The sequence below is a fragment of the Sphaerodactylus townsendi genome, linkage group LG13, assembly GCF_021028975.2.
Source record: "Sphaerodactylus townsendi isolate TG3544 linkage group LG13, MPM_Stown_v2.3, whole genome shotgun sequence".
NCBI classification, from domain to species: Eukaryota; Metazoa; Chordata; class Lepidosauria; order Squamata; family Sphaerodactylidae; genus Sphaerodactylus; species Sphaerodactylus townsendi.
Genome location: NC_059437.1, coordinates 34,170,211 through 34,196,182, shown reverse-complemented (window position 1 = coordinate 34,196,182; position 25,972 = coordinate 34,170,211). Strand labels below are relative to the sequence as shown.

The following is a 25,972-nucleotide window of genomic DNA, read 5'->3' as shown; positions in this document are numbered from 1 at the left end:
GAACGATTTTGAAGCTAAGGGCAATTGCACCAAGGAAAGAATGCTGAGTAGCTGGGGTGATTGAAAAGAGTATTAGGAGTAACTGCTGCATGTAATCAGTGACTTTTGCTGGAGCAATCGTATGTTACTGAAGATCACATATGGCAAAAAATGTGTTTCTGTGTGTGTGTGCGCACACGCGCAATCTGTTTCCGTTCCTTCAGATAATAGTACCTGCTCTGGGAGTTGTTTTAGCTTTCATTTTGGCTTGTTACTTCTCAATAGTAGAAATGGAAGTTGAGACATCTTTAAAATGCTGCTTCAAAATGCAACTGCACAGTAGCTAAAGCACCTGAGCAAAAGGAAAAAAAGGGGGGGAGGTTGTTCTTCTGTGTCATGGATGACATCTCACAATCATCAGGAATAATACATTTTCAGCAGAACCATGTGAAATGCAACTGAAGAAGCAAGGGGAAAAAACCCCAAAATGACAAGGGGGAGGGACCTGTGTGGAATGATTTCACACAAAACATTTCCAAGACTCTAGGTTTGACCATTGGGGAAAACTGTGATAAAACTGTGCATGTAAAAAACCAGTACTTCTGGGCAGGTGCACTGAGGTCAGGGGCGATGATATACCAGCACCCCGGATCTGCAGCGCTGTCCTGACTGTGTTGTTTTCTGAGTAGAAGGGAGGGGGAGATTTAATAGATTGCATGTGGTGTAGTTTGCATCTAGAAAAAATGCACACCGCACCAATCAGTTGTTTGCCGTTTCCAATTTACCCCTGTGGGATAACAGAAGCAAAACATTGAAATGCTGTGTACTAGAGAGAGGGGAAAAGTGCAGAATTTAAAAAATCCACGAAGAATTTGACCTCATGCAACAATTTATACCACTCGTGCGGGAAAAGCCCTCAACAACCAGTTGAGTCCGGTCGCGAAAGCCTTCGACAATACCACCACTATTTTAACAACGTTCAAATCGCACCTCGGAACTTTCCTTACACAACCGAAGGGTTACGGCTCTCAACCCCAACGGCCGTCCTGAGGCGGGGCTTTAGCCGGGAAGTTACATCACGTGCTTTTAGGCCACGCCCTCACCGTGACGCCAGCTCGTGTACCGAACTCTCGAGAGCGACGGGGAGCAGAATCAAGCGACGATCTTTGCCCGCTCAAAAACGAGACGCGAAGCCCCACCCACACCCTCCGGGCCACACCCACTTTCTCTCGTCGCGGGGTCCGGCGCGAGGCCCCGCTCGCTCCGCTGTCATGACGTCGCCGTTTGGCCGTTGCCGGAACGCTGAGGCAGCCTCTGCCCACCTGCCGCCTCCCAGCTACCTCTTGGTAGGTCTGAAGCGGGAACACGCCGACGCCTCCTCACCCGGTGACCCCGGGTAAGGGCCACAAGGCAGGCTGCGCGTAGGCTCGCTGGTGGGGTCTGCGACGGCTTGGGCTGGCCTAAACTGATTTGGGTTTCGACACTTTTCCAACAGGCCAGTTTGAAGGCGGATTGCTTAAACAAGCCCTTTGAGCGGCGATGCGACGATCTGACCAACGTCATCGAGGAGTTCCCCGCAAAGGTGGGCGGCTGCTGGGGTGGGGTGGGCGGGGCGGCGTTTACCCCCTCTGGGGGGGCAGAACTGCAACCTTCGTTGAGGTGGGGTCGAGGCGGGGTTCGGAATGTGCTTCACAAACTGGAATGGGAACTCCAGCATGCGATCTCCCCATATATGAAGGTGGCTGGGTGGGCTTGCGGGTGTAGATGCCCAGGGTCGGTCCCCTACCCGTGGCCGTGGCCCAGAGGCACTCTGACTCCTTTTCGTGTTTCAAATTGCAAGCCAAATAGCACGTGACTTGACCAGCTTCACAGACTCCTCCCCCTATGATTGCCCCACTGGCATTGTGCCCCATTAGAGCTGCCCTCTCCTAGAGTGCAACCCTGCTGCTTTGGAGAGCCTTCATTGGTGTTGTGCATATAGGAAGAAGATAGGGTGGGAACAGTTGGGTTTCCTAGGGCTAGTTTGCTGCTCTGTGTTTGGAACTCTCTGCAAATCATCAAAAGCAGCAGTGATTTCTTCATTGATTTTTCCCCCTTTCTCCTCATTTGACACTCTTTTTAAAGGAACTGCATGCCATCTTCCCCTGGTTGGTGGAGAGCATCTATGGCAGCTTGGATGGAGTAATTCTAGGCTGGAACCTTCGTTGTTTACAAGGAAGAACAAACCCTACTGAGTATGATGTTGCCCTTGACTTTCTTGATCCTGGGTGAGTTTCATCATTATAGGTGATATAAAATGCTTGAGTTGCTTTTGGATGCTCCTTTATTGCCGGGGTGATGGTTGTTGTTTTCTGTTTCACTGTTTCTTTTCTGCAGTGGCCCAATGATGAAGCTGGTTTACAAGCTCCAAGCTGAAGAGTACAGATATGATTTCCCTGTGTCTTATCTTCCGGTAACTATTGGGCAAAGAATGGAGGGACACTTAAGTTTTGTTCGTGGAGGATATAAATGCAGTAGGAAATCTTATCATCTTTTATAGTAGGTGTGCTTTAGGTACAGACATTTGGCAGATTACTTTCCTGAGATAATTTTGCCAGTATGGTGTGATTGAAAGCGGCAGACTCTGATCTGGAGAACTGGGTTTCATTCCCCACTCCTCCACCTGAAGCTTATTGGGTGGCCTTGGGCCAATCACAGTTCTCTCAGAATTCTCTCAGCCCACCAGAGGCACACAATGGCAAACCAGCTCTTCCCTTGAAAACCCTGTAAGCCAGCTGTGACTTGACAACATTTCCCACCACCAATGCTGCAAACTGCTCATTAGTAGTGTAGCAAAACAGCTACCTATGGATTGGGGGGGAGTAACCTGTTCATGGAGGGCCCCCAAGCATGAAAAATATTATGTGGTATACAGCCCTAAATGATAAAACTAAGGACTTATATTTGCATGGAGGTTTTGGAAAGTTCCAATAGTGTGAAGGCATAAATGTGATAACACTGTATGCTGGGATCCAGTAGGCTACAGGGAAGGGACCTAACAAAGGGAAGGGATTTGGGCTTAGGGGGTGCTCTGCAGTATAATACCTGAGTCTGGATTTAAAAAATTCTCTTCTTGTGTTCTATTGGAGGGTTTATGCTGGTTGTACAGCAAGATATTCAGTCCTGAACTTGTGCATTATAGAGGAACAGTCCAGTATGGGGACAGGTTGACCCCTCCCTTACTTTTTATGATTCATGGGACGGTCTGGGAGGGAACTGGATTGGAAGATAGTCACATGTTTGTTTTCATAGCTCATAGTGCACCTAGCTCCCAACCTCCAGTGCAATTATGGGGAAGGGGCAGTTCAAACTCAAGCTGTTGTTCTATAGCAGGGGTCTGCAACCTGCGGCTCTCCGGATGTTCGTGGACTACAATTCCCATCAGCCTCTGCCACCATGGCCAATTGGCCATGCTAGTAGGGGCTGATGGGATTTGTAGTCCATACACATCTGGAGAGCCGCAGGTTGCTGACCCCTGTACTATAGAGTGGGAGAAGATTACAGCCCTTTTGGTAGAGGAAGCTTCCCCCACTGCTGCTTCCCATATAAGCTCTTATGAGTCCTCAGGTAATTCTTTTACTGATTTTATGTTACCTAGAATTTAAATACATGTATGCATGACTTAACTGTTTGTGTGTGTGTTAAGGTTTTAATAATGGATACTTTATGGGAGGTGATGTTACCTGTCTTTTCAGGGCCCAGTGAAAGTTTCAATACAAGAGCGGATTTTACCTGAATGTTCTCTATATCATAACAAAGTCCGGTTTCCTTCTTCTGGAGGCCTGGGTTTAAACTTGGCCCTTAGTATCCTTTGGACAATGTAGACGATGGTTTGTACATTTTTTGCAAAGCAGAAAAATGGAATTCTGAAGATCTGACTCACCTCTGTGCTTGCCTGTTCTTCTGGGTCCTTTTGCTGAGGACCTTGGTTCAGCAAGACTTGCTGGTGAGTGAGGGCTGGAGGTGGGTTTCCATCACTACATTATCTGGGCACGTTCTTGGATGAATTGAGCTAGTTATGTGAGTCCTGTGATACCATCTATGTGGGGAGTGATAGAAAAAGCACAATTGCACTACCAGCAGCTACCACGTGTTATTAAATTGGACCTAATGTCATAGAAAGTCTGTGGCTTGCAGGCTACAGACAAGTGGGAAACAAGCTGTATGGCACAAGGACCCAAGCAGAGCATTCTAGAACAAAGAAGGTGGATTAATTTACAATTCTACTTTTATCTTTCAGTGAAAAAGAATTTATAGTCCTAAATAAACAGCTCTGGTAAAAGTTTCAGTCTCCTAGCCAGTTACAGTTTCAGACAATGAATTCCGTTTGTGGTCAGAACCACCCTGAGTTAGACTTCTGAGTTACAACTGTGGATTTTGCTTCATGGCAGCACTGAGTTCTTTACCCTTATGATGAAGTACTTTGAAACGGAAATTTGTAAAAAGTTAGACTGCCAAAAAGCCTGAGAAGCAAAAAAAAATCCATTTTCATTGGCACTATTGTGTAGAGCATTATCTTGAATTACCTGAAGTCCATATTTTCAGTTGCTGTTTATCCTTGATACTGTGCCTCCAGATCCATTTGAATACTGTATGTTCTACTTTGCAATAAGCCTTATCACACAACGGGTAAATATTGTGCATCTTTTCTCTTCGGTTCCCCACATGTTGTTCACACTGGAAATGGAAAGAGAAGGAGCTGCAGTCTTGTGTCTCTTCCAGATGGCACCTTGCTTGCAGCTGGCATTCAGTTGTGATAAATAGTAGTGGAAAGCCGTTGTGGGAATACTGTATTGAAATGCTTAGAACAATTCAGTCCACTTGTCTTTGGCACTGAAATGTGTTAATATTTCAGCATTTTGCTTAAAATCTTGACACCACTTCTTGCCCCCAGTTGTTATGGTGGACATGGAGGGATATGACGAGAAGTGTCACCGAGTGAGAGACTGATCCTGTCTTAGGAAGGAAGGTTTTTTAGAGGGGTGTAAAGTCTGGTTCATTGGTGATTGGGAGAGATCCTACCCAGCTTTCTACGGCTACTTAATCCACAGGCAGAACCACACAAAGGAAGTTGAAAGTGCATTTGCACTGGTCACATCCTTCCAAATTCTAGTCCTGTGTGATCTACTGTCACTTATTTTTAAAGGATTCTGTTCCTACCCTGCGGATTCTTGATTTGATTGTTATATATTGCTATCAGACTTCAGCATTCTACTTTACGCCAAGCACAAGTCTGATTTCTCCAGAACAGATTGTCTCTTTTCATCCAGCCTCAGTGGGCAAAAAAAAGGGGGGGCGGGAATCCACCGTAGCTAAATGTATGCAGGCCTGCATATTCCTTGCTTGTTCCATATATACCAGTTTATACCGGAATAATAGCACTTTCCATAACAGGGGCTGTGACATCAGTGGCATTCAGCATGCAAGTGCTCCTAAAAGAAATAAGCAAAGCAGCCAAGTTGTCATAGTATTTCCTTTTGTCTGCTGCTACAAATTGGGCACTCATGCCTGTTCAAATGTAGCATAGAAGGCAGGTACTTCACTAGTTTCTGGTCAGGATTTCGTTACTGGTGTTTATCATCCTGGCTAAGATACTTTCTTCCACAGATGAGCAAAAAATTGAACTTGCTATGAAAGTTTGTTTTTAGTGGTTGGAGAGTGTGCTACACAACACAATATGATTCTGTGTTGTTTGTTGATTGTGGACCTGTTAGGAAAACCTGTTCTGGTTTTAAAAACTACTCTGGGGCTGTCCTCCTTTCCTATTTTAATATTTTCTCTGCCATAATATATTCTAGTGTTTTGTTGTACTTGCCACAAGTATGTTTTGGAGGGGTTTTATTAGAACGATGCCAAAGCTGGTGCTGCTGTATTGCTTGCTGTAACTGGAAAGGTTGTATGCCTGTTGATGGGCAGATCAGTTGTTGAACAAATGGGTGGCATAACCCAGCTAGGATGCCTTTCATCTACTGATGAGAACAAGCCTTCCCAGTTAGTTCTGTTCTCAAAAATATCTGATGAGGCAGAAGGATGTCTAGGTTGTACTGTTTCAGGCTCAGGAGGGACATGTGATAAAATGCCATCTAATTAGAAACAACACCCCCCTCCCCCAAGAAAGTGCACATAGAAAAGTGGTGTAATGGGGGGAAAGGTTGATGCCCAGCTGTCTACCTGGTGAGCCATTTTCTATATGCAGCAAATGTTTTAATATAGAGGAACACTGAATCATGCGAGGCCCCATCTGCAGTCCAGGAAATTATATTTTACCTAATTTGATATTGTAAGCATGTAACTTTTGATTATCTGCTCACCCAGCAGGTATTATTTTACTAACTCGGTGGTAGAAAGCAAACTGTGTGTCTCGGGTTTTAAGATCAACATGTAGCAAATAATGTAATGAATTATAGCAAGAGAACTAGTTGTGGAATTGAGTTGGTGTAATTCAGCTCTGGATATTCTGTGTATGTTCTAGAACATCCCCACAACCTGTCATGTAAGCACTTCAAACAGTGCTTACTTTGTTCTGGTGGACAGGTACTTGAAGTGGTTCCTGCCTACAGAAGGAAGTGTCCTTCCACCTCCTTCCTCTGATCCTGGGGGTGTCCCATCACCTGCTCCAAGGTGAGTATTTTATAGTGCAGCTGCAAGCTGCAGGACAATGACATCCGCAGTTGATTTCTGCGTGGATCATATAGTAAATACAGTTGCTCCATGAGAAATAGGCTAAGAAATTAATTGGAAAGCCAAAATCTAGGGTTGAAATTTGCTAGTTTTCTGTGCGAAATTAGCCTTGACTAACAGTGGTTAAAATTTATTTTTAATAAGTATTGTTTTCTGGAAAACTATGATCTGTGAAATCTTTTGAAAGCAGTTCAGAGATCCAATATCTACTAGATTTTGATCATGGGGCTTTTGTGTCTTTCTGAGCTGTTTTGTGATGTTGCAAATGCTTTTAATGACTTCTCCTTTCCTAACTACTGTAGACAGGATGGTGGGTGGTAGAATAGCAAGTGACAGCAAGATGACATGAATATGACCCCCACCAGTTTTTCCCAATACAAGATAGGGAAGAACATGATAAGTCAAAAAGAGCTGTACTATACAAGTATCTTTCCCTAGCTTTTACTGTTGGTTGGTTATTCTACAATAATTCAGGCATTTGCTTAAGCAAAACAAATCTTGGTTTAAGAAATAAGTGAAGTTTCTGAGTTATTATACAATTTATAGGCATACTGCTTCTTGCTCTGGGCCTTCTGCCTTTGGGTTTACAATAGTGAACTAGATGCAGGATCCTGTTTGTCCTTGCAGTGCTTTGAATTTACAAGCTATGACAGTAATATCACTTTGATTAATCTTTCAGAGATCTTTTCATACTTAATTTCTGTCTCTCTTTCAAGATCTCCTGCAGTGCCTTTCACCTCCTATGGGATGCATCCCACTAGTCTTCTGAAAAGGCATATTGCTCATCAGCCTTCAGTGAATGCAGACCCTGCTTCCCAAGAGATCTGGAGATCAGAAACTTTGCTTCAGGTGGGTCTTGCTTCATGTGGGTCTGCCATTGTAATTTGACTCATGAACTGTTCTGGGATTTTATCAGGCTTTGCAGAGCAGGAACTATCTTTGGAACGCTAGGTGTTCATAATGGCATTATACCAAGGCAGTTGTGGATATAGACAGCTTGAGAAAACATGCCTTTAAATTCCAGTATTCAGACACATAGCAAAACTTGAAAGCATGCAAATTAATTTGTTGCGAGTGGCTCAGGAACATACACATGAACATAGAATGTGTCTTATACTGACTGATCTTTCAAGGTCAGTGAGTTCCATTCTGGATAGCAGCAGCCGTCTGGGATCTTGGGTAGAGGGCTTCCATGTAATTTACAACCTAGTACTTTTAACTGGAGTTGCTAGGGATTGAACATATAACTTGCATGCAAAGCAGATGTTGTACCACTACATAGCCCCTCCCTGAAATTAAAAGGGGTTGTGGAACTTCAGCATATGGTGTAATGCCATGTCTTCCTCTGTGCTTCCCGTACTAAACTTGTTCTAGTGTACCTTTCTCTACCATATCAGGCACTACTCCAAATCTTCCAAACACTGTAAAAGGCAAGGCCTAGCTTTGTTCACATTTTGTTTATAATGTGTTTACATTAGAAAATAATATTTCTTATTTTACAGATGTCCCTGATCTGCATGACCTCTGCTTCCATACCCAGTCTTTGCAGTTTTAGTTAAGGAATCTAATCTGTGGAACATGACTTTGGTTCAGCAGTGCACCCACAAAGCTTAATCCAGCCCCAGAACAGTGATTGCTCCAAAGGCAGCGATGACTATTTGGGCCTGGGTCTTTGCTATCAGTTCAGCCAGCTGATGAAAGTATTTCTCTTCCCAGATCTTTGTTGAAATGTGGCTTCATCATTACTCCCTGGACATGTATCAGAAAATGCAGTCTCCTCACATCAAGGTAATAGGGGTGTGCTTCATATTTGAGTGTCCTCTGCTTACTGGCTTCATACTTCGAAGTGGCAAAGAAATTCTGCTTCCAACTTTATGATGTACATTGTGGGTGAGAGGCACAGTAGACAACTAGTTTCATTGAATGGCAGGACTTCTGCACGTTGACGGCACTCCCTGAAACACACAAGTATCTCAGTCTCTGTAGGGTCCTAATATCTGGATCAAGCGGACTTGTCTTAGTGCAGCTGACTGAAAGAGTTTCCCATATAGTGGGCTATTGGTTGGTAAGTTTATCAGCTTTGCTATATTAAAGCAATATACTCATATATTTGCTAGGTTCTATTGAAGCTTTTCAAAAACGTCTAGTTTTTCAGTTATTTTACAAAGACTGGACTTTCTCAGTCTTGTTAACTGGTTGTAAAATGAAAGCCTGCCTGTAGAGATGTTGCACTTTGTGGAATGGGAGCCAGTCTCGCCTCTGCATGCTTCATTGAAGGTAATGTTTTTGTGGTGTATTCAGAGGATTCCCTTTCTCAGGGGAAAGAGCTATTTTGTATATGCAAAAGTATCCACATATGAAACACGGCCATTTATAGGAATGACTGGATCTGGCAACTTTGCTGTTTGTTTGTTTGCTTTGCTATCAAGTCACATCTACCTTCTGGTGATCCCTAGTGGAGTTTTCAAGGCAACAGACACTCAGAGGTACTTTGCTGATGCCTACCTCTGTGTTATGACCCTGATGTTCCTTGGAGGTCTTCCACGCAAATACTTGCTACAATCGACCCTACTTAACTTCTGAGATCTGATGAGATCAGGTTAGCGTTTGGAATGGGGCAAGGGAAATTGTAGTTATTAATGCAGCACAAATCTGAGGTATTGACGCACTCAGTAATAAGACCAACATTCGCAAAATATCTGATTTTTCCCTGAGTTGACCAGTGAAAATAGTTTGAGGTTCAAATAGTTTTTTCAGTGTTAGAGTTTTGCTTCTTGGTTAACTTAACACAAGGACTTAGCACAAGGAGTCTTAATTCCACCGTCAGCCTTGTAGCTGGTGCAACACCTGGAGAGATCTCAGGAACTTTTTTGGATTACTTGTAAAGAGGGAAAATCTTGCATACCTCACAGCTTTGCATCATACAGTGGATTTGATCCAGCAGAGAATTCATGGAAGGAAGTAGTGGAATGATTCCACCCCCTCCCCCATCTCCTCCTTCTCTAAGCAACCTGCTGCTTGTTCTAAAAACTTTCTGGGGGCCTTATGAACAAAGGATGAGGCACTGCAACAGTGTGTGTTAGGAGGAATCAGTTAGATCCATTAAGGACTTTGGCTACTCAATTCTGAGCTTGCTGAAGCTTCCAATCCATTTTCATGGGCAGCCCCGCATAGAACATGTTGCACTAGAGTAATGTGTGTGGTGCTAAGGAAGGCCATTGCTTTCACATCCTGCATGTGAGCTCCCAAAGGCACCTGGTGGGCCACTGTGAGTAGCAGAGAGCTGGACTAGATGGACTCTGGTCTGATCCAGCTGGCTTGTTCTTATGTTCTTATGAATGCGTGACTATGTCCAAGTTAGCTTTCTGCAGGAACAGATGTGGTTGGTGAACCAACCTTAGCTGAAAAAAGGTGGTCCTAGTAACTTCTGCCATCTGCCTCTCCATGAATAGCAAGGAACACTCCTAAACTATTTGTACCCACCCCTCCAGGGGTTGTATGCATCTGTCTTATTACCAGCCCCACAGCATGTCCATTTTGTCTGGATGTCAGTTTACATACGTCCTTCATGACTTCCAAGGAGTGGTTTAGTATTTCCATTGCTTCTCTGGGTGCAGTGTGTAAGAGAGTTGTATCTTCTGCCTGTCAATGACACAATGCTCCAAATCTCCAGACAGTTTTGCCCAGAGGTTTCATTTTACCTTTAAGCATGGGGAATAAGATGAAACCTTGAGGTCAAAGGATTAAAGAAAGCTCCCCCATCAACACCTTCTGGAGAGATCTTCCAAAAAAAGTAAACCACCATAGTATAGGCCCATATCATCCAGGTGACCCAGGAGGATATCAGTAATTGAGAGGACCAGGAGAACCAACAAGGAAACATCCCCCCCCCCCCCATAAGTAGAAATGGGTTTCTGTACTGTGACCAGAATGGAAATTGGATTGAGCAGTTAGCTCAAAAAATGTGAGATCTGTTTAACGGATTATGGTCTTTCCATTGGAAACTTCTTTATAGTCAAGCTGCAAAGTCAATAGAGTACTAAGTTCCTTATGTCAGGAAATCATGAAAACCACCTATTTCTTACACAATATCTCAAATGCATATTTTTATGAATTGACACTTTCCTTACTAAGGCAAACATTTAAACACTATAGTTTGATGTATCTTTTTAGAGAATCACAGATTGGAGTTCCGCTTATGCTTAGCTCCCGTACAATTAAAGATATTGCTTATTTCATGATTGCTCCAAAGAACATTATTTGTGGATTGCCAGCTGGCTGTTCTTAGCTTACAAATGCTCAGATTGGTTTCCTATTATCTCTGTTAAACATGTCCTTTAAATGACTTTTATTTATTGTGAGTATAGAAAAGTGGCTTTTAAAAACCTACTTCCTGTCCTGAAGATCTTACACTTACAATTCTTTTATTTTTCATAATGTCTCTAATATGCGCATTTATGATGTATGTGCTTAATTTGTAGTGATTGGTTACAACAAACATGACAGCCTGTCTCCCCATTCATTGTGCTTGCTTGCTATTCTGTTCTTGTTCCCAGCTGTTCTCAGTGTGTGTGTGAAGGGACTGGTTAGGTGTGTAGAATCTGCTTTTGTATTGCTTGCATCACACATATTTACTTTGTAAGAGATTTTACATCCACATTTACTTGTCCTATGTTCACAAGTAAAAAGTCCATGACTAGAGGTCCAGGAAGAAAAACAGGCATGTGGTTCATCCTTCTAGATTTGGTTTCCCCAAATGAAGGTTGGGGAGGGGGGAGATTCTCAGGGATGTACCCCTTTATGTGCAGGCTTTCTTTGTGTTGCAGTGGAAGTATGCTCTTTAACCTTCACCAGTGCCAAGTAACTTTTCAGCGCTGGGGGTTTCAGTTTGTGAATTTAGTTTTCCATGATGATGTTCATGAACATTGTAAAAATCAAACTTGTACAGGCTGTGTGCTACAGTGCACGAGGGAAAAAAACCTACACATACTTCCTTTTGACAAGGCTTTGTACAGCAGCACTTATGAGGTCGCTGCATATGTGTCAGTGGTGTACTTCATCTTTTTCATTCCGTATAGGTGGGTGAAGTGGAGAATTTCCTTGCATTTGCTTATGCTTTACCCTTTCCAAAGTCTGAGCCAGTCCAAGTTATTTCAGTGCAATTGGAGATGCACATCCAGGATGTCTTGCAGTGGATGCTGGGGAACATCTCTTGGCCCATAGCGTGAACAGTCACAAGTTGTTTTCCAAGACCTGCCTTTATTAGCTTGCTCTGCTGGTTCCCTGAAAAGTATCCAAATTCCACAAGTTGCTCAAGGCTACTAAAAAAGTCTTTCGTTTTAAGATTTTGTACACAGAATGGGCAGAGTTTTATTTGTGCCGTTTTGAGCCCTGAGAGTAGGTTTTCTGATTGTGGAGAAGCAGGTGCTTGGCCACAGCTGCTGCTGTTGTGAAATATTGTTGTCATCAGTTGTATTTGTGACTCTTCTGTTTTGTTTTTTTCTCTCCATCCCTTCTTTCTGGGCTCATTCTCACTGCTGTTTTCCTTTTTCTTTCCATTTTTCGTTTTCTCCTCTTCCCCCTCTCTTTTCCTCTTGTTGTCTCTCAGCTGGAAGTTCTGCACTACAGGCTCAGTATGTCCAGTATTCACCACAGTAGTCCTGCCCAATCCAGCTACCAGGCCCTCCATACATATCAAGTATTTCCATCTTTTCTTTTAATTTTTTAACCCCCTGGTTTCTTCATACAGTCTGCAAAGTGTGGAGTAGGCATAAGTGGGGAAAAGTTTAACCTAGTGGCCCCATGATGCAGAGTGATAAGCTGCAGTACTGCAGCCAAAGCTCTGTTCATAACCTGAGTTCAGTCCCAACAGAAGTCGGTTTCAGGTAGCCAGCTCAGGGTTGACACAGCCTTCCATCCTCCTGAGGTCCATAAAATGAGCACCCAGCTTTCTGTGCGTAAAGCGTAGATAACTGGGAAAGGCAATGGCAAACCACCCCATAAACACAGTCTGCCTAATAAATGCTGTGATGTGATGTTAGCCCATGGGTCAGTAATGATCTGGACACTAATGACATTTGCTTTTTACTTAGTGAGGCCAGTTGGTTGATTTAAGTACCTGAATTTCCATCTTCCTGCTCAGAGAGCACAAGAATCTAGAAAGCAAAAGCCAGGTCTGTACCTTCAGATACCTCTGAGTGTGGTACTTTCCTTAGGGGTGAGATTTAACTTGGTAATCTCTCCTGTCTTAGTGTTCATTATACAGGCTTACTCCTGGTCACTCACCTCCCCCAGGGGAGCAATGAACTGTTGTGCTCTTCAACCCTGAAACTGGAGTGGGGTAGAATAATACATAATGTAGTTGCAAGACAGCCTCTAATCCTCCTGATTCTCCCTCCCCCCCAACTCCATAAAACTCCATAAGACCCTTCAGTCCTTGACAGGGTGATATTTCTGTTCCTAGCTGTTGAGTTGAATAAAATCAAAGGTTACTTATTTGACCATACAATCCTGACAGCTCAACAACCAAAACCCCTGAAATGTATCTGTTGACAACTGTCCAGAATTTGGGGTGCTAAGAGAGAATTAGTGTTGGTTACAAAGAGCAGTGGGCCTACTTTATACTTGTTTATAAGGGAAGAGGCTTACAACACCCCATTACCTCAGGTGTTTGCTAGTAAGTTTATATATTTGTGCTGCTGCTGTTTAAAATGTTTCGTTTGGAATAGGGAATTGATGGTGGCACATCTCTTGCCTCAAGGAAAGAGACTTCTAGTAATTGCTCCCAGGGAAAGGAAATCTGTGAGGAGCTTGAAGTGATTCCTGTGTGGTTGTACATTTGCAGATTGTGCAAAAAAATGTGCCTGCCTAATCATTTCTTTTGGGTTTGCTGTATCCCTGCAGCTGTTCCTCCATGAGTCTTCATTTCATAATGATTGCCTGTGTACAGTTCATTCATGAAATCTTGGCTGTCTTCAAAATAAAAGAAAACAGCAGGTTTCTGCTGACAGGCCTTTAAAAGTAAAGATATTACTTGCCTACAGGTTGAGTGTGGTGTTTGACATCTTGGCCTCAACCATTGCCCCAAAACAGAACACTCTCCACCCGTTATATGCCTCCTCACCAGAGATCTGCTGACAACTCACAATGAAAACAACAAAAACAGCACGAACCAAATATTGAGTAACCTGAAATGATATTCATGAAACCATCTTGAAACTAGATGCAGGCTACAGAACACCTTTAAAAAGATGGTGCCCCTCAGATGAACTGTTGAATAAATACAGATATTTTGGTCTGGCATCTACAGGAAAGCAAGGTAAAGAGCTATGTGAGCTTCAAAGAGGAGAGCATTTCAAAAGTAAAACACCACCACTAAGAAAGTCATCTTTAGGATGCAAACGAGAGTTTTCTGTGAAAGGGGCTTGTTTGTCCCAAGCAGGGAAGAAAAATAAATTAAGTTCCTGCATAACTTAAGAAAGAATTTAGTAAAGCTGAATATGTGTCTCAAACAAGTGAGTTATTCAGTAGTTTACAGGGAAGGCCAAGAATCCCAACCACAAAAAGAGCACAAGTCACACCTGTCTACCATCCCTCCCAAGGGTGTGCAACAGCTCCTTTGCAGTATTCACCCTGTTCCACATTCACAACCCTAGTGTGCTGTTATAAGCTGTAGGAATCTCTGCTGCTCAGGTTTTAGAAAACTGTAAAAACCTTGGTGAAGTTCCCAAGCCCCTGCTGCAGCACTTGGTTAAATCCAGCTGATCCTTTTCTGTATTTTAAAGATCAGCAAGACATCTCCCCCCCCCCCCCCCGCCCCCCTGTTCTAGGAAGGATATTCTCAAAGTTTACATCTTTACTAGTTACTAAAAAAACCCACCTGCTGTACTGCGGCAGATCTCTTTTAACCTAATTTACATTCCTCCCTGTTTACAGATCTCCCACTTGGAAGTACTGTTTACTAGTATCCTGTGAATCCCAAGTCCTATTTCAACCCCCATCCCCACACAAAAAGTTCTTCCAATTCTGAGATCCCCGTGGTCGAATCCACAATAAATGATTATTTTATTTGTTTATGTAATTCGATTTATATGCTGCTCTTCCCCTGGTGGGCTCAGGGCAGCTTCCAACCTTTGTTATTAAAGAAATATAAAGTATGTTTAAAATACATAGTTTAAAATTCTGATGGGGACTGAAATAGACAATCCTTTAACTATCACTATATAGAAGAAGGGAAAGAGGGAGGCCAAAATGGTGGAAACCGTAGCTGCCGCAACCATATATCTGGTGGAATAGCTTCATCTTACAGGCCGTGCATCAGAACCTACAGGGCCAGGTCTCACTGAACAGCGTTACACCAGGTTTGGGGCCAGGGCCAAAAATTAAATCCAAAATAGGAAATTCTGCAGGTTTTCATAATTGCCTAACTGTAGAAGATAGAATGTTCGCACGTTGCACAGAGAGCTTGTTGCAGCATTTATTTTTGTCTGTCTGACTTGGCTGATGGCTACCTGGCTGGGTTTGCTGATTGAAACAGTGGAGACCAGAGTAGACTCCCAGTACCTGTTGTGAGCTCCATGGCTCTGAAAGCTGCAGACCCAAGGAATCCATCAGTTTCAGACCTTTTGGTTCTAAGTAAGAGCATGCCTGATAGAAGGTTTGATTCACGAAGGTCATGTTCCACTTACATATTCTGCAATCCCTTTGACCACAGGGTCTGTTGAGCAAATCTGGCTGCTGTGTCCTGAGAGAGAAAATATAGTTGGTCAATTCTTTTGACAGCCCATGATGGCAACTTGTCAAAGCTCTACTAGAACTATTTCTTCTTCTCCTTACCACTGCTGTAAAGAAACTGTTCTATATTTTCCTGTGCTCAGGATGAGAATGAAGACTTTCTGCTTTTGACTGACACTGGCCAGTCAGGAATTAACCTGAAGAGTCTCTTTGCTTAAGCTTTTGCCCCTGTAGCTATCTCTGTACTGGTCTCCCTTCGTGACTGGGAGATGACTTCTTTCATTCTCCTCCTCGTGCTTTCAATCCAGGAGTCGTTTAAACCCACTGAAGAGCATGTGCTGGTGATCCGGTTGCTTGTGAAGCACCTGCATGCTTTCAGCAACAGCCTGAAGCCAGAGCCGGTTTCTCCTTCAGCCCATTCGCACACAGCCAGCCCTCTGGCAGAATTCAAGAGGTAGGTTGGTTCTGACTTAGAACATAAATGATGTGAGTTAAAACCCCAATGTGCAAGGCATTTTTTAATGATAAAACTGGGTGAATTCCAACGGAAATGTTTCTGAACACACTGGGCAGTATCCTGCAGTTTGAATGTGGAAGGCATATTTCCCATGGTTTTTTAAAAAAATTTTGCTTCAGTTCTTTCCAACTGACAGAAACATCAGTTGTGGAGTCATAGGATCTATGTAGAGGAACAACTGTAAGGATCGATATGCCGAAGTGAGGAGGGACAAGGGAGGAAATTAATCCCTCCTCTGAATCTGCACTTGTTGAAGAGGGAGGAGGAGTGATTTCAGCTCCTTGTCCTTTTCTCACTTCAGCCGTTCAGCTGGTATGGCTGTTCCTCTGTGGAAACCCTGCAAGACCCAGTAATGGTTTTTCTTGAGGGTCAAAAATCCAAGAAAAGGCACCTTCTGCACACAGAGTGGTAAGATCTTGTCCACTAGGAATGTTATAATACACTGCCAGGGACCATCTTTGTTGCCAGAGTAGTGTTAACCCCCTTGTATTACAGATCTTCTGTTTGTTAACTGCACGTTCTGAACATTCGTCTGGCACAGTTGCCTGATTCACGGATTCTGAAAAGCAGCAAATGCTACGCCTTTAGCAAGGGACTAGGAAACTCTCTTGCCCAAGTCTCTTTGCCCATGTGCCTTTGTTGTCCACCAGGTGATCTCTGCTGCTGGAAAGATTGTAGTTTGTGGGTTGGATCCCTTGGGGAATTTCCATGGACAAGTGCAGTGCAATTTTTGGCCCCACCTCCCCTCCCTCCTCTTTGCCAACTATTCTGTTTTGGTTGTCGCTATCCTCAGTTGGCTTATATAGGAGTGGACTGGCAAAGCCTCATTCTTCCTGCTTCTCTAGCATTTGTGTAATTGGCACATTAGTTTCTGTCTAATGTTCTTTGTTCAATAGCACATTGAGGTATGAGTGGCTCTTCTCCAGCAGGCTTGGTTTCAGGGGCAGAGAGGCCTCATCCCCAAGGCAACCAGAATTCAACTTCCATTTTTCCACGACCTTCCCAGAAGTCTACTCTCTATCCATTTTGTAAAAGGAGAATTTGAAACAAATCCAATCTTGCATCTTTTCTCTGTGGTCCTGTCATGCTCGTTTCATCCTTGGACACAGGGAATCCAAACGTTGTTCCCTGATGAGGAGAATATGCAAATATTCCAAATGCATGACTATTCTCTCTTTACCTTTCCTGGGGGCTCCTGGTAGTGGTCAGGATGTTGGCTGTGAAACTGGAGATTTTTTAAAATATTCATTTGCTAATCTCATCAAAACCAACTCTCTGATTTTCATGGTTCCTTGAGGAGAAATTGTATCTGTTAAGCTTATCTGCAGGATAAATACATTCTCTGCAGCATGTTTAACTGCAAAAAAGTATAATAGTGTTTACTGTCCTCATTAAAAGTGTAGATCTTTTTCTTTACCTGGCAGTTATTCATCTTATGGGGCCTCTGTTGATTGTCTTTACAGGATTGTGATTCCCCGGTTTGTTCAACAGAAGCTCTATGTCTTTCTGCAGCACTGCTTTGGCCACTGGCCTCTGGATGCCTCTTTCAGAGCTGTACGTATCCTGTTTGATGTTGTGTAGCATATTCACAACACTGGACCTAGGAGACAATTATGAGGGTTGATAATTTCTAGATTGTAAATGATTTTCCAGGGAATGTGAGAATGTGTGGTTGAAGGGCAATTTGAACTGCAGGATGTGAATGATGAAGGTTTGGTCATTTCAGAAAAACCATAGAAATACTACCTTAAAAATATGCAATCAAGTTGCTGCACCTCATATAGCAGAGAAAAAAGCAAAGTGTGTGTGTGCATGGGGGGCGGGGCAAGGTGCTTCAATGGATGGAGCCAGCGCTGGTCAGCTTCCATCCCGGGGTTTGCGAGTGGTTGTGCCCTGGCCCGGGTCCTGAACTTAAACTACCCTTCTGGGTGGTGTAAGCCCATTAAGCCCTATCGTGTTTCCCTGAAAATAAGACAGTGTCTGATAATATTTGCTCCCAAAGATGCGCTATGTCTTATTTTTCCGCTCCACAGCTGCATGCTCTGGTGTTCTGTTCGATGGGCATGCTTCCAAACAAAAACTTTGCTACATCTTACTTTCGGGGGATACTTTATATTTAGCACTTCAGCAAAACCTCGACTATGTCTTATTCTCAGGGGATGTCTTACTTTCGGGGAAACAGGGTATGTAGGGCTTTCCAACAGAGTGTGTGTGGTGGGGGAGTCTCTGTTTTCCTAGGCCGGATATCCCTCTGGAGGTGGCAGGGGAGCACTACAGCAGTCTGGGGATCTGGATTAAGCTGTCCTTCCCACAGGGCCCGGGTCTTATTTGACGGAGTGTTTCAACTGGCTGGGCATTTTCCTCAACAACTGTAAGGCATACTGAAAGGCACTACCATGAGCCTACCAAAGGCAGGCTGAACTACAATACCTACAGAGTGCATAATTCCTTTCCTACATGTTCCTTAGTCTTATGTAGGGTTTCTTTATCCACTGCCTCATGAGGTATGTGCCATCTGCAACTATAAGAGCTGGAACAGTGACACCTTTCAGAATGACTGTAAGATTCCTGTGAACAAAAACACCAGCGTCCATTGCAGCGCAGATTCTGGAGCTACAAAACACAAAGGCATTGTGGCGCCTTTTCCATCCCACCTTTGCATCAGTGAATTGTCCCAGAGCAGCTTGGAGCAATATTTCTTTCAGTTCCCATACTCCTTAGCCCTTTTGCTTGGTGACCATATGAGAAGATGTGTACTGTTGATTGCCTATGTATTGTGGGAACCCCAGACTTAGAAGCCATCCATTATTTTCTTTACCTTGTATAGTACTAGTTATGTCTATAAATAATTCTGAAAGTTTCCCCAGGCCTCTTTCCACCCCTGTTCAGTTGACCTCTGGCTAAAAGTTATTAGTTAATAAGGAAGGTCTTTCTGTCTTTGGTGCAAAGCCCCTTCCAATCGACATAACATTTATACGCTGCCCTTTCTCCCTAATCAGGGCCACCAAGGCAGCTAAAAGATTAAAAACATACATAATAAAATACATTTAAAACCTGTTAACGCTAAACTGTTATTAAAATCAAACACAAAACACTTATACAGTGACATTAAAATAACAAAACATAGGGCAAGGAGGAGGGATCACTAAGGGAACACCAGGCAAGATAAGGGGATAGACAAGTCTCCCTGGGGAGAAAGTTCCAGAGTTTTAGTGCCATGATCAAGAAGCCCCTCTTCTGAGTTGCCACCAATCTAATCTCAGAAGGTGGGGATACCCAAAACCGGGCCTTGGAAAATGCCCTTTCCAGCACTTTCCCAGCATTGGTCAGGTAGGTTTGTAAGGGAATAGGTTCTTCTTCACTTATGCTGGTTCTAAGCTATACAAGGCTTTAAAGATAATCTGATGGGTGGTACATCAACAGCATGTCTTCCTGTCTCTCAAGCCCAGCATAACATACCCAGATTCAAAATCAGAAATTTCTTGGATGGACCACTGTGCTAAGGAAATGAAGTCCTTATAGACTATACTCAGTTCAGCATAAAGAACAAAGGTGGTCTCCATTCCCTTTGCATAAATTTGCACTCCCTGGTGGAAGTGAAAGAATCGTGTTTCTGCTGGGGAAAATTGTGCTGATTCTTTTAGCTTTAGCAAATCATACTTAATCATCACATTATTGCCTGCAGTATTAAATACAGAACTTTGAAAAAAGATCATTTATATTGCCCCGAATGGCTATTGGCAAAACTTGCCTGTTTGTAAAGCTGCACCTGCAGAGCAAACAAAACGCTTGAAAATCTTTCCATGGCAGGCCTGCGCAATATGTGTCTGCACAGAAATCCATTTGATGATCTACAGGTAACTCTTGTGTTACTTTTTATTCAGGTTCTGGAGATGTGGTTAAGCTATTTGCAGCCTTGGAGATATGTTCCTGAGAAACCTCTTCTGAGTATGGATTCTCAGCCTCGCAGAGTGTCAGAGAAATGGTATAGTATCTTTTTGAAAAATTACATGCTGCATTTTTGTCAGTGGAAATCAAAATTGGCTCAAAATAAAATAATTTAAAAATAAATGCATAAAATAGCAGCCACAATTAAAATAGCATTGCAAACTGCTTTTTAAGACAGCAACCCCAGAATAAAAGCTGTGGAAACTATGCTACTGTAGTAACTAAACTGACAGAAAAAAAAATCAAGCACCAAAAGTTTGAATGACTCAGAGATTCCATGCGGTGCCCACGTGATAAAGACAGCGCCAGCAACTAGATAAACCTCTCTTTAGGCTTGAAAATGCAAGGATGGGGAATTAGTGGGACAATTCTGCTAATTGTTCTTTGGAATCTTAGCCGTTCTTCCAAACTCTTCAATTCTCTTTCTGCTTTGAACTACCTACTCCTGGAGTTGGCACAGCAATTATGATTTCTTACTGAGTTTTATCTCAGTTCTCTGTTTATAGTTGGGGAGGCTTCATCACATGTTTATCAGCGGTTCTGGAATGAATCCCAAAGATCAGCCTGTCACGAAGAGGAGAGTGTTTTGTCTTGCTGAATGTGTGACATGGCCATTATATTCTCCAAATTGCTCTTTTCCTCTATTTTCAAGGACTCCCTTTGTTCAGGAGAACCTGCTGATGTATACCAAGCTCTTTGTTGGCTTCTTGAATCGAGCTCTTCGCACAGATTTGGTCAGTCCCAAGAATGCTCTCATGGTGTTCAGAGTAGCCAAGGTCTTTGCTCAGCCCAACCTTGCTGAAATGATCCAGAAAGGTAAAAAATATGCCAGAAATCTTCCTCATGGCATATGCTCCATTATTCTAATGTTGCTGCAACAGAGAAATCAGAGACGCCACTAATAGGGCTGTGGGAAGTTCAGTTATCTAGTTAGTTTGGTAACTGGTCTAAATTTCTTTCTTACTGTATCTCAAAGGCTCACAGTTTAAATGCTTCTTCCATAAGACTTTCTGGTGAGCTGGATTTTGAAGCACAAGCTCCCATCTCAAAACGCAGTGTTGTATCCACTGCATTATGTTGGCTGAAGTCTCTGCCTTTTGTTTGCAGCTGCAATACTCAATAAGTAGCCTGAAAGGCTCTTTCTTTTTGGATATGGATATGAACCTCTTAACTTGCAACAGTCATAGCCCTCCGTAACATAAAGGTGATCATGTTGCTGTTTCACTTCTTGCTTTGCAGGAGAGCAGCTGTTTCTGGAAACAGACCTTGTTGTTCCTCCACGCCAACACCGTCTCTTTGTAAGCCCCTCTTTTGGAGGGAGCTTTCTGTCATCCCGAACGCCAACCACCACAGATGTTTCATTTAAAGTGAAGAGTCATGTTTACAGTTTGGAAGGGCAAGACTTCCAGTACAAGCAGATGTTTGGACCAGAAGTCAGGAATCTTGTAAGCAGCTCCCTGTTTGTTATGAAATTGTAACGGTGAATAGAAATATGGCAGTGATCCTTAGCAAATTAATTGTGTGAAAGTAAATGTGATTCCTGATAGTCTTGGCAAAAGGAATCTTTCCTGTAGGATTTTTTCCAGACAGACTTGTGTAGGTTCCTTGTTGCTGCTGCAGTGGACATGGAACTTCCCCATGGTAGGTTTCACCATTGTTTCCCTATCCCAGACCCTTGACAGAGATCCTCCAAACTATCATTACAGCCATCTGTGTATCAGGTTTGCTGAATTCCCAGGTTTAAAATGTTTAAATTCGTCTCTGACCCCTTTCATTGCAGAGGTATGCTTTTCCACTTATATCTCAGCCATGAAAGAAGCTACGACCATACAAAAACGAAGATTGGGGGCTCAAGGAACCTGATACATAGATGGCTATAATGTTCATTTATTCATTCATTTATTTATTTTTAAAATTTATAGGCTGCCCTCTCCCGGAGGACTCAGGGCAGTGAACAACAGAATAAACAGCATAAATTACAATTTAACAATTTAAAACACACAGAACTACCAATTTATAATATTCAGTTAGGTTTTTTTTTAAAAAAGACCTCCTGTGATGGGGACAGGAAATGGTTACTGTTGGGAGGCACTGGGAAACTCCAAAAATTCTAACCTACACAGCAGTTATCCTGGCTTTGTTGCGATCTTTCCCAAAACTTTGCATCAAATTGGGTTTGGGAAAGACAAGCTGGAGTAACTCTGGGTGGTACACAGATGCACCACAGCATCAAACCTGGGGCAAATAACCTGTGTGGAAAAGTTCTAGGATTTTTTTTGGATAGTCTAAATAATTTGTAAATGAGAAATCTAGAATTACATATCTTAGTTTTTAATTCTGCTTCTCTCATATGATGTGCATTCTTGTTCCCACAATGTCCTTATTTTTCAGGCTCTGTCAAGTTACATTCTCTGCTGTACTATTTTAGGTATTACGACTAGCTCAGTTAATCAGTCAGGCCCAGCAGACAGCCAAATCCATATCGGACCACTCCACTGAGGTCACTAGCCAGTCCTTCCTTTCTTGGTTCTGGTTTGGCCCATCTGATTTGAATGGCTCCTACACAGGCAATGACTTGGATGAAATTGGACAAGACAGCATTAAGAAAACAGATGAATACTTGGAAAAGGCTCTGGAATACTTATGCCAGATATTTCGGGTATGCTTACTAATTTGGTCACAGGAGTCTTTATTTGGATTGAAGCACGTAATGCATAAAGTACATGCATATAAGTTGATGACAGTTTTGAGCACATTGTTTCTTCCCCATCCATAACTATTGCAAACCAAATGTAAACATAACTTTGGAATGTAGTGGTTCATTTAGAACAGTGGTGGCAAACCTTTGGCACTCCAGATGTTATGGACTACAATTCCCATCAGCCCCTGCCAGCATGGCCAATTGGCCATGCTGGAAGGGGCTGATGGGAATTGTACATAACATCTGGAGTGCCAAAGGTTCGCCACCACGGATTTAGAAGAATCTTCCTTTTAAAAATGAACTGGTTTCAAGTGGATATGCTTTGAATCTTGATTCACTAGTGTCTGAAGCCCTGTAGTCCTCCTAAAATGGTTGAAAGTTGGCTGTTTCTAAAAAGGAACTATGAGAAGTTTCAGACTGACAAGGCAGAAAGGTAGTGCTTGGGAACCCGAACTTGCCCTTTATGCCCGATGATTCCAGTGGTCATTGATATCCTTATCCCTATCTGTAGATCCTTATTTTTTCAGCCTATGAGACTGTTGTAGTGTTAAGAAACACTGATAGGAAGGGATATGGTAGACATGGTAGGCTGGAAACTGGTCAATTTCTTATAGATAGCATTATAGTTTCTGTGCCTTTTTATTCTTAGTGACTTACACAGAATTCTTGTTTTACTCATGCCAGTTGAATGAAGCTCAGCTGAGCCAACTGATGCTGAATTGGGGAGCAGCACAAGATGAGAATGGAAAGAAGCAGCTTCCAGACTGCATTGAAAGTGAAGATGGGTTAATTCTGACGCCGCTTGGCAGGTATCAGGTAAGGACATGACACACTGGCTAATCTTGCAGCGAAGAGTGTATTTTTCAGCAGTCTTGTGAGCAGGGTGATATGACCAGAGCAGAAACACCTTGCTCCCTTTCTTTAAAGGTGCTTATGGGTTAAAGAGTTGCCTTTTGAAGATCTGTGGAAAAAACTGTAACTGATTTGTTTACAAAGCTTGTGAGACTAACTTGGAAAAAAAGAAAAAAGCCATTTTAAATATGAATGAACTTTAATATTCATTAAGTATATTAGTCTGCTCCAGTAACATGGTCACAGAGTCTTGTGGCATCTTAAGGGCTAACAAACCCATTGTGGCTTGGTACTCGTAGCACTAATATTTAAGAGATTCTAAAAATTGTCCCATCTAAAAGTATTCAAGGCTATGTCTTTTTTTCTCCTAGATCATCAATGGACTACGCAGGTTTCCAGTGGAGTATCAAGGAGATCCTGAGCTCCAGCCCATCAGAAGTTATGAAAGTACCACTCTTGTGCGATGGCTGTTTCGCCTGTCTTCTGCAATCAACAGACGAGTAAGTGCTGTGGAAAGCCTCCCATCTTCATTTTTCCCTGGTTCTCTGCTGCTTCTCTTGTTTCCTACTATGTATATTCAAAAATGCATCTTCTGCGTTGTTTCTGCCTTGTTTATCTAACTTATGTTTTGAGAATGGTCATACTTTACACCCAAAAGTGTTTTAACATCATATAAAGTGGCCTTATACTTAATCAGACAATTGGTCTATAAAGGCCAATAATACCTACTCCTGCTTATGCCTTGCCTGTCTGATGGGGAGAAGGCCAGCATGGCAATGGAGTCCCTCAGGCTCAAGACTCCTTTCCATCTTGTTTAATCATAAATTTGTCACAGGCTGATTAGAACTTCCTCAACAACTTATTTTTTCTCATATGGGACACTAAAACAACTCTGCATTATAAATCAAAGAGTTGGCTTTTATACCTCACTTTTCTCAACCTTTTAAGGAGTCTTACATCGACTTGCAATCACCTTCCCTTCCCAGCCCCACAACAGACACCTTGTGAGGTAGATGGGACTGAGAAAGTTCTGAGAGAACTGTGATTGGCCCCAGGTCACCCAATATGCTTTGTGTGGAGGAGTGAGGAGACAAATACAGTTCACCAGCTTAGAGACCACTGCACAGGTGGAGGAGTGAGGAATCAAACCCGCTTCTCCAAATTACAGTCCGCAGTTCTTAACCACTACACCATGCTGGCTCTCAAACAGAGTGGGCTGTTAGTAATACATTTTACTTGGGCAAGGTCAAATCCTTGCTCATCATTTAATGTGCCTTGGATAAGTCACTGTCACTTCCTAACTTAATGTGATGGAAATTATTGCTCTTTGTAACGTCCCTGTACCTTCCATTTTTCTCATTTATGTCTCTAGTTTGCAGGTTCAATGGAGACTCTCTGTGCTAAGGAAGGTTTTCTTGGCGGCTTTTGCCGCTATCATCTTTGCACACCCTGCCTAGCAGAGAAGGCCAGATGCAGCCCCCTGAGCAAGCAGAAGCTAGAACAGATTCGACAGCCAAGAGTGAGCCTGAGGTTTCTGGCGAGCTACAGGACTCTGCTTTCCTTGCTTCTGACATACTTTATTGCCTCGTGGTTCTGCATTAGTCCAATGACCTGTACTGTTCTACTTTTTACTGGATATCTTTTTTATGCAGTTGTGATGACTTACTTCACTGAAAAAAGGAATCCTCATCCATCTTGATGTTTTGCGAAATTTCTTTTCCCCCCTGCACCATGGATAAACCAACAAGAGTGGACTCTGCTTTACCAACTTTTAGAATTTGCGGTATTTTCAATCAAGTAAAACACTTGAAATCAGAAGGCTGTACCTACATGAATTTCAAAGTTGTACAGTTTGTTGTTTTGATAAACTTTTTAAATTAAAAATACAGGCCATTGTGTATTATTCTCTTTAGAATGGTGGTTGGGAGAAAGAGTTATAGCTTCATCTCTGTAAAACGACAACTAGTTCAGCAAAACAATGAGAGAAATTCTCGGGAGCAGGCTAAATGGTAGCTTACTATGACAATGATGGGGTGCTTTAGCACAGTTCTCAGTAACTTAAACGGTTTGTAGAGGAAATATTCTCAGTGGAGTTGGCCCTTTCATTGCAAGCCTGCACTTGCGTTAAAAATAAGAATGTATGATTAAGCAAGATGGAAAGGAGTATGGAAAGAGTATGCAGGTTGCAACCAATACACTCTATTCTTTTTAGGCTCAGTGGGCTGGGAAGCTTAATCAGGAGAGGCTGACATTTCACTCTGAGCTTGTCAGAATCTCATGCCATACGTTATGTCTTTGGGGCATGTGAGTCCAGGCCTGATACTTTCCTACTCACCGCCCCTAACATACTGACTAGTCCATCCATACTAGCATTCTGTCAAGCAGAGTAGCCCCAGAACCTTTATAAGTTGCAGCTGAAAGACTTAATATGTGCCATGGTGTGGTTGAGGAATGTTACCAAAATTTGCTGGTGAATGGGTAAGAAAAAGCACTGTTGATTCAGATGCAGGGCACTTCTCTTC

The 25,972-nt window shown here is 42.8% G+C and overlaps 1 protein-coding gene across 3 annotated transcripts; it reads left to right on the top strand.

The window, feature by feature from the left end:
• Positions 1–1,080: 1,080 nt before the first annotated feature.
• On the top strand, positions 1,081–25,334 carry SMPD4 (sphingomyelin phosphodiesterase 4). Of its 3 annotated transcripts, none has more exons than XM_048514520.1 (19): positions 1,081–1,325; positions 1,475–1,561; positions 2,104–2,246; positions 2,356–2,431; positions 3,714–3,822; positions 4,595–4,647; positions 6,491–6,639; positions 7,416–7,548; positions 8,416–8,487; positions 12,308–12,397; positions 15,741–15,886; positions 17,413–17,503; positions 19,834–19,934; positions 20,550–20,713; positions 21,137–21,342; positions 22,326–22,556; positions 23,283–23,414; positions 23,822–23,950; positions 24,823–25,334. In XM_048514520.1, the coding sequence occupies exons 1-19, from the start codon at positions 1,251–1,253 to the stop codon at positions 25,147–25,149; spliced, it is 2,514 nt and encodes an 837-aa protein (XP_048370477.1). In that variant the 5' UTR covers positions 1,081–1,250; the 3' UTR covers positions 25,150–25,334. The 3 variants fall into 3 exon arrangements, with proteins under 3 accessions (XP_048370477.1, XP_048370478.1, XP_048370479.1); XM_048514522.1 differs by having other exon boundaries at positions 1,250–1,375; XM_048514521.1 differs by lacking the exon at positions 12,308–12,397.
• The last annotated feature ends 638 nt before the right edge of the window (positions 25,335–25,972 follow it).

Excerpts from the sequence above, each read along its gene's own strand:
- SMPD4 (XM_048514520.1), top strand. The coding sequence starts at position 1,251 with ATGACGTCGCCGTTTGGCCGTTGCCGGAACGCTGAGGCAGCCTCTGCC. Across the intron at positions 2,247-2,355 it reads CTTGACTTTCTTGATCCTGG|TGGCCCAATGATGAAGCTGG; the intron begins GTGAGTTTCATC and ends TCTTTTCTGCAG. Across the intron at positions 3,823-4,594 it reads GGGTTTAAACTTGGCCCTTA|ATCCATTTGAATACTGTATG; the intron begins GTATCCTTTGGA and ends CTGTGCCTCCAG.